This window comes from Triturus cristatus, chromosome 12 (genome assembly GCF_964204655.1).
Source record: "Triturus cristatus chromosome 12, aTriCri1.1, whole genome shotgun sequence".
Taxonomy (NCBI): Eukaryota; Metazoa; Chordata; class Amphibia; order Caudata; family Salamandridae; genus Triturus; species Triturus cristatus.
The window spans coordinates 385151592-385160383 of NC_140595.1; the positions used below are offsets into that span (position 1 = coordinate 385151592).

General features: G+C 36.7%; 1 protein-coding gene across 1 annotated transcript in view; it reads left to right on the forward strand.

Annotated features, from left to right (window-relative positions):
• The window catches only part of VAT1L (vesicle amine transport 1 like), a 781678-nt gene extending 775455 nt beyond the window's left edge, over positions 1-6223 (forward strand). The window contains exon 9 of the mRNA XM_085639998.1: positions 4225-6223. Within this exon, the coding sequence (XP_085496124.1) occupies positions 4225-4323 (99 nt within the window). The 3' untranslated portion in view covers positions 4324-6223. The remainder of the gene's footprint in view (positions 1-4224) is intronic.
• The last annotated feature ends 2569 nt before the right edge of the window (positions 6224-8792 follow it).

The following is an 8792-nucleotide window of genomic DNA, read 5'->3' on the forward strand; positions in this document are numbered from 1 at the left end:
CAAACTTCTCTAACGGTCATCAGAGAAATGGCTGTATGTCTGCCCACCCAATTTGAATGGACAGACATGTAGACGCTTTTTACTGCCCATCACTGCCAAGAAAACCCTGGTGGTAAGGGGTAGTAAAAAAACTAAACATTTCCCCCTTACCATGGGAGTTAACTCTCATGGCGAGGAGGGCATTGTTTTATTTTTTATTTTCAAAAACAAAAACCCTTTTTGGTGTTTTGCTTTTGAATATAGCAACATTTTGAAACTTTACCTTACGTCTCAGTCATATTTTGAGGGAGCCGTATTGCAAAGTTCCAGTACATTCAAACTGTAGAAATATCTGTCGGGCGCACTGACATTTAAAAATTTGGCAGTTGCGTACTCCTTTAGGGCGACGGAATGATTTGCTCCATTGTCGCGACGGAGAACAATCTGTCTGCCATATATTAAATCAAACTCTATGTGTGAGAAAGGCACAGGGAAGATTTAATAATGATGTAGGGTAGGTAAAGGATGCACGTGTCTACCAGAGTGAGAAATTGAAGTGGAAAATGGGGAGAACAGGAGTGATTGAAACACTGCAAAGACCACTACACCTTTCACAGACCTAAAAAATGTTTAATTCACATGCTTGTATTTTCAGAATTTAAATATTTTTCAATCCTAATAATTCACTACAAATGATTATACTTATTTATTTGATACTGCTAGCAAGCTTTGGCAAAGGAAACATAAGTCTTTAAATTTGTATTATTCATGGATGAAGTGGTTCTATGGACAAACTCTGCCAAATCCCATGTGATGGTACTTGGCAACATATGGTCTAGCCACATTACATTATTGATAAAAAGCTGTCTGATGTCTCAACCTTCATCTATCTAGGTATTCCATTTGACTGCAAAGACACATGGTTGCACATAATAAAGGTCAGAAAATCCCAGTTTGCCCAAACCACTAAGGCACTCTTTAGGTTTGTGGGGAAGGTGGCTCCAAACATATGGATGTCATGATTAACATTCTGTGAGGCATGTTGCCGCTCTACTGTAATGTAATCAGCTGGGATCTGGGGTTACTGTGACTCCTCAAATTTACAGGTCCAAGAAAATGTTATACTTGCGAAAGCTTTTGACTGTACCTAACAGCCTACCCATATTTCTTTGGCACACAGAGCTAGGCCTATGGAGTCTAGAAGACTGTATCAAACTAGCCCCACTCGTGCTATGGCACTCAATTTAGAATAAACATAAAACTTTACTCAATCAATAAATATTAAATGATTGTTGGTCCTTGACCATGCACCTTGCATACTACTGTTAAATTAAAGAACAACGTGTCCTGTAAGGGAGAGCTGTTTGTTTGCATTGACAACCCACAGAACATCTCCATTGCTCCCAAAGGGCAGTTAAAACAGGATTAATTAGTCATATGTAAAATATACAGAAAAGCCTTGACAATGACAAAGAAGAGGATGTCTGGTTATCTTCCTCTAGTAGCTATGGGATCTATGGAGCCCTTCCTTCTGTTTCCACTCCAACACTCCCAAACATTTTTTCCGATGAGGTTCACATTTAACATAGCCCACTTTTTAGTCTCATACCCCAGCAATGCTCACTCTGTCGCTGCCCTTTATCTGTGCCCATGTGATTTGTGTTCCGTTCATTCTTTGTAGCACTCTTTCTTTTTCTATAATCTATACAATGCTCCCATGAATTGTTTTTCAACTCCGCAGTTAAGATCTCTCAATATTAGGAGGTGCAGACGTTCCCTGTTTAACATACAGCTTTTACAAACTGAACATATCTGTTTGTTGATGTACAAATTCACTTCAGCAGCTGTGAGATTGAGGACCTTAGTGGGGAAATAGTATCATTATGGCGAGTTGTGCTGGCAAATGTGTGCTACTGGTTTATCTTAAATCCATATATTTGCATAAGACCTGTTGTGATGGAACTTTGAAGACTGTGATAAGATAAGCTTTCTCTTCATTCCCCCACCTACTTTAGCACTATGCACTTTCTAACTTGACCATTAGGCAATCTGACTATTTTAAATGCATATATTCGCACAAGACTTGTGATGGTGTGGCATGGTGAAGATTGTAATACGACAAACTCTCTCCTCGCTCCCTCAGTCATTTTCGCATAATGCACTTTATAGCCTGGCTTTGGTTGGGTTAGTTGGGTCAAAGATATTTTAGAACTACTAAAATTGAGATGAGCATTTTACATGCCATTTTCAAGAAGGTGTTTTTATATGACTGGGATTTTTTCGTGGACATGTCATTTTGACAAGATCTTAATACTGTGATGTATTGTGATGCTGATTCTATATTGTGTATTGCCTGATGCTCATTGTATTAGGATCAAATACTGTCATGCACTGTAATTATGTTTTTATACTGAATATTCTTTATGAGAATAAAATGTTGTGATGTACTGTAATTATATTTTCATATTGAGCATTCGTTTATGTTTTTTAACCAAACAAAGATTGTTCTTATCTGATCTGAGGTCTGACTAGTTTTAGATGCATGTCTATCATTGTTTTAGATGTCAGGATGCGATAACAGAAATCTCATAGGGGCACTCAATTACTGGCCAGTTGGCATGCTGTGTGAAATACAGAATTTTTATATTGGATGTTTTAAGCCAAACTCTTCATGACAGAAGAGATTCTTTGTGGAAAAGATTGGTATTTATGTTTCTGTGGCCACGCCCCTTTTGGAGACACCACCCCCTTTCTTCATATCACTTAACATTTTGAGGGGAAGTACATGTAGAAATCATTTCTGGCATAATATATTTTTATCATGTAAAACAATTAACCTACATTCAGTATCCACTTTCACATCTGTTTCTTCGAACCATCCATCTCTGTGTCAAAGAATACTGTGTTAGAAGAATACCTCCATAATTTAAAATGATAGAATTTTGTAGTGAAATAATCCTTTTTAGTCTTACATTTAATACATGGAAGTATATTTTTAGAGAGATGGATGGTATTGCGGAAAGATATTTAAAATGAATAATTTTGTGTTCGTGTGAATAGTTAATCCATTTCTTCTGTGGCTCTCTAAATGAAAGTGCTCTTACTAGTTTTACCTTAAATAAAATGTAAAGAAATTATTCTAAATATTGTTGCTTGAAAACATTACATTCAAAGTTAATGAATAATACCCCGTTCTTAAAAGAACAACATTTTTGGTTTATTTAATAATGCAACAAATCTCTTTATTGGATGGCTGTAGCACAGGAATAACAGACATAAAACACAGAAAGGTGAAATTGAGCTCCACCACTCGTCAAAATAATTATGCTAGTTTGTAAGCCTAAAGAACAGGCAACATACTTTCTCTTGCTCCTCTTGGGGTATCTTGTGCTTGTTGAAGTGCTCTTTGTACAACTTGTATTTGCAGATTAGCTCATTCTGTGGTACTTTTTATCAGTACACAATACAATGCCGACCATGTAAACAGCTGCTAAGATGTGAGGAATAAATACAGCGCTCTCATTTGTTGTTATTATTATTAACAATATTTATAAAGCACAAACTGTTACCCAAAAGGAGTCCAGGCCCTAAAAATCTGATTTCTGATTTGAGACATGTAGGGCTAACTACTAATGATGCAACTGGTTTGAAAATATGGAGATTAAATGGTTACGAGTTTACATTCTAACACTTTACTTCTTATAGTAGGTTGAGATCAGCAAAGTAAAATACTGCTTAATAAAACAAACATTAAATAATCAATTTCTTAAGACTATAATTCTTCCCATATGTGTTTAGCTCAACAATTTGAAAACTATTTTGAAACACAGTAAAAGCTGCCATGCATTAAACAGTTTAATAACTTGTCATAGATTGGTAACACTTCAAATAATAACACGTCTATGTGATATATTTTGGGTGTCCTATATTTAGAGATTTCTTAGCTGCGAAGATGACAACGATTATCTGTTTCTTATTCATCTCAAACATAGGAAAGTAAAGGCTTCTAAAGATTGCTTCTCCAGCAACATGTTTGCCATGGAAGATGATGCATTCTGTAAACTAAGTTAACACTCTTGTTCTTTATTAGAAGCCTTTGATCTTCATAGGTAGTGTACATATATCCCTGTTTTGACTGTGATGAGACTTGCCTCCTGAGTTGTTATTGACTAAGTAGTTCAAATGCAGATTTAGGCAGAATACAACTGTTTGATTTACAATGCTTGTTATCTATTTTGCCTGTAGATGGCCAATGACAGCACAGAAACGAGTGAAGCAGGTGAGGAAGAGGAAGACCACGAAGGGGACACCGAGAACAAGGAGCGCATGCCATTCATCCAGTAGCAGCCACAAGGCTGGATAGCGGGAAATCTGGCCATGAAGGCTGGATCAAGACTGAGGGACCTCGTCTGTGCATCAGTGATCAAATGCTGTAGTACAGTGTGTGTTGTATTTGTCTGCAGTCAGCTGAGCTGTGAACTGTTGTCTATGATTCTCAAGTGCCATTCCCCTTTCAGTGCAGTATTATGATGTCCTGTCTGTGTCAGCTGGGCCCCAGAACCTGAATCCATCATTTGTTTACTTGCTCCCCTTTCCCTGGATTTGCTTCTTTCCGATTTTCTATAGTTTAGACTGTAGATGGATTCCTTCACTTACTTTGAGAATATCTCTCTTATTTATGCCATTTGTGAGATGATAGTACAATTGTGGCCAAATTCTTTGCCCGTGTACTGACTCTCTGTAGGGAAATGAACATTGTATTTTGGGCTGTTGGAATTATTTCGGAAAATAGTGCTGTGTTCTAGCATTTGTTTTTTAAACAAAAAATGTTCAATTGGCTTAATTCGTATTGCAGAATACTAGAATTTAATCAATGGAACTTTCTGTTCTTATTTTTTTTTTTTTAATTACCTCATTTTCATTTCAAGGATGAACTGGTTCTGAGAGAGCGTGCAAGCACTGTCTGCAAAGGTCTAGGGAAATCAATACTGGTGAATGATGTCACCGTAACTACTTGTTCTTGCAAGTGATCTCCATGAAATCAATGAGGCAGAATTTTGCACAGTGGTTTTGGGCGAATTTTCCCACTGCTACCTGCACCTTCAATTGATGCCTTACTTACCCTTCTCTCTAAGAAACTACATACATATGAATCTCTGTGTTTTATTTACATTTCTTTTTTCATCCAAACACCCTTGCTAATTAAAATATGAAGTATTCTGATGTTTTTTTGCTTTTGCAAAAGAGTTTCTAAATTGCAGATTATAGCAGCTGCAATCTACAGGAAAGTAAAATCAGTTAACAAAAGTACTTTGCAGAATACCTAAGATTCATCTTAGAGGCCGACGTTCACAGTTTGGCTGTCTGGTTACTCTTCAGTAGAACATGCTGTTTTCATGGGTAACTCATTAGCTCTAACTAAACAGCAAAGTGAACACCTTTGTCATGTACTTTATAGAAAGTAATGACATGCAAGTAGTGTTTCTTTTATTTCTACATTGACGAAATTGCTGAGCAGTCACTCACATTCTTTTTTCTTTACTTCATACTTTCTGTATCAAATGGTACTCCAGCCCGCTTCTTTGAAGGATGCAAGCATATATGTCTTATTTTCTATAACAGAGTACTGGTTCACTTGTCCAAGTCCTGAATATTCATCCTAGTGTTAAAGTATGTGAGTACATGTGTATGTGCGTGTGTGTGCATGCTAGTGCTAGATTCATGTATTCACTGACAAGTAAGACACACGTAGCTTCACAGGGCATTTACAATTTTAATTTGTGAGCCAAATGTACATGCAATGAAGTTCAGTGGGGATTATTAACGTCTGTGTTGCATTTTCTCACAACCTGACACACTTGGTAGGTCAATAAGCTCAATTCCAAGGACATGCTCATGAGTGTTTGTGTGTATATGTCTGTGCGCTTGTTCCAGTGTGCATATACCATAGGTATGTGTTTGCATATCTGTGCAAATATACATCTGTGTATGTTTGTTTGCATGTCTTTGAGTGCATGAGTCCACATGTTTGTGTCTCTGCCTGTGTGTCCCTATTCTTTAGGCTACAATTTAGGTCCAGGTATCCACCACTAAATAGTCTTGCACCATTCTTACCTCTGATATTTGCTCACAAAATCAGCAAACTCTCCCTTTCATTTGACTCTAACTGTATCTCTCATTAATCTAGATAGGTTTGCCTGCCCTTCTGTTTTACAAAAATCGCATTAAAACTGAAATTAAATTTACTTGGTGTTTCTCTCTTCTCAAACAATGATACACATATCTCAGAGTGTAGACTATGACATTATTATACCACTAAAAATGTGTCCAAAGTGTGGGTTACTTTGGTAATGACCGCTGCTTGGATATGCAGTATTAATTGTGACTGCAAAATGCAAACAATTCTCATTGTCCACAGTGTTATTTAAATTTTGACTTTACTTGTCATTGTTTGCATCTAAAAGCTGTTCTACTTGCCTACAAATCACAAATGCAAAACCTTTTCTTCTCTTGCAGTCTTGCCACTTTGCATATGTAAAAACCAATCAGCTACAGTTTTAAAGGTTTTAAATTGTCCTGATGTATACCACCTTGCTGGTGATCATCAACAAGTTAATTCTACAGTCAGCCAACTTAATGTCTTGAGGCCAAAACATTACGTATACCATTTTTAAGAGATTTTGTAGAAAGATTAGTTATTTGCAGCTGATCATGTGCATCACCTATTCTTGGCTATATTCTAAGGATCAACCCACTTTTTTTTGCACTCCATTTGTTACGTAATATAAATGACTCACCATCAGCTGTGCATTTGCCCTACGTTTTTGCTATATATTTTCAAGTTCATATTATGAATGGGATAGAGACATTTCTCTGAAAATATGCACGTTTTCCTCTTCTGGTAATCCTGCTTAGCTCTCGGGATTCAGTGTTGTTTTCTTGAGGGAATCAGTGATCTTCTGATTGGAAAGTATACATTCTAGCATGTAACACACCAATTTCTTTCATATATATTTCTATCTCAGAATTATTCTGAAAGGTCAATGTACACAGACCCCAATGAATGTCCAAATGAATAATGTTAGTAAGCACACAATTCAGAAGGTAAATAATTTTCAATATTTGTTTAGTTTCCTTCTCTCGAGTTTCTAAAAAGAAAGCAGTAGTTTGTTTGTAGTTTGTTTGTATTAGTCTCTTAAGTACTGGCAGGAGTATCCTTTAGTGAATGGGCATTACTCTTTTTAATTCATCACAAGTTTAGTGGTTCTGCTGCAAGAGATTTAATAATTATGGCTAAACACACAATTGTGAAGTAAGTTTACCTCTGAAGCTGATAGCAATCGACTACCATATGTGTCTGATAGTTTATACTTGTTTGTAGAGAAGTGGCAAAAACAACATCCACTTCATGTCTCCTTCTCCATTTTGTTCAAGCAATCTTAATTCCATCTGTTAAAATTGTCAGGAAATCCATTGGAGCTAGACAGTGGTCAGTATCAACTAGTGCACACTCACATGGCTTCAAGCTTCACACCACTGGATGTACTGCTTTGAGATTAGTTTACTGGAGACTGTACAGTTTCCTTGACAACAATATCTGGTGAAAATCCACAGGCTCATCCACGCAATGATCACACAACAGGTGTGTCGCATGTGACCTTAAAATGTCCTCATTTCTAGAGAACAGTGGTCAAAGATGAGGTAATGCCACATGAGTTTAAATGTGTCTGGCGTGTATTACATTACCAGATATATGCTCACTCCTTGGCTTACAGTTTTGTATACTTTATTCCAACTAGAATCACAGCTCTGACATCTCTATTGCAACATGAAAAAATCCTTTTTCGTCTCATCATAAACAATAAAATAACATAGGACTGCCACTGTGTCACTACCAATTTTTCCACTAATTTCACAAGGTTTGACAAAACTTAGTAAAACATATCTATAACCCATTTAAGGCATGTGTTTGTTATTCACTCATAGTAGTGCATTGCTTTAAATTGAATATTAACAGCCAACGCCTAAGGTGACACCATGAACAACTATGCTACATAAAACACCCAATGTGTGATAAGAAATGTATTGATGTCACAATCTTTTAAAATGTATGTAAATGTGTATCATAGTAATATATGCGTAACTAACAAAGAAAGTAGCATTCAAAATCACACCAATGTAGACTCAAGCCCACTTTTCATCAAGTTAAATCCTTCCTAAGCGTCAAATGGTATGTCCAGATTTCAAATTTGTTATCTTTCAGACAAAAGTACTTTTATCATCTATACACTGAAGTCCATAATTTCTGAGTATTACACCCATCTCCAGGGAATACATTTGAATGGAACACCTATATAGAAAATGTTGTATCTCCCTCCCTCTTTCAGACAACAACTCTCCTCCCATTAAAGATGTCTCATCTAAGGCCTATTTCAAATAATTATTTGAATTCAACTAGGGTAACTATTCACTGATTTTGAAGCACACCAAAATATCTGCATTTCTATAAAATGTTCTATTGTAATGCAGCTTCTTAGGCCTCTCGAGTGGTGCCCCACTATTCCTCTGGGGAGGCGGGTGGGGGGACAAAATGAGATAACACACAAAAACCCGGAGAGAGTCCATCATTGTGCCTAATTTATTAGGAAAGCTGGGAGAATCCGGTCTGTTATCAACCAATTTGAAGCTAGGAAATTTACATGTGTAATAAGGCGGTATTTTCTTCAAGGCCTGTTTGTTCCTAAGGTACCTTTTTTCAGACAAGCAAGCCTGATCCTAGGAAGGCAAGTGAGCATTTGAGGAAAGACTATACT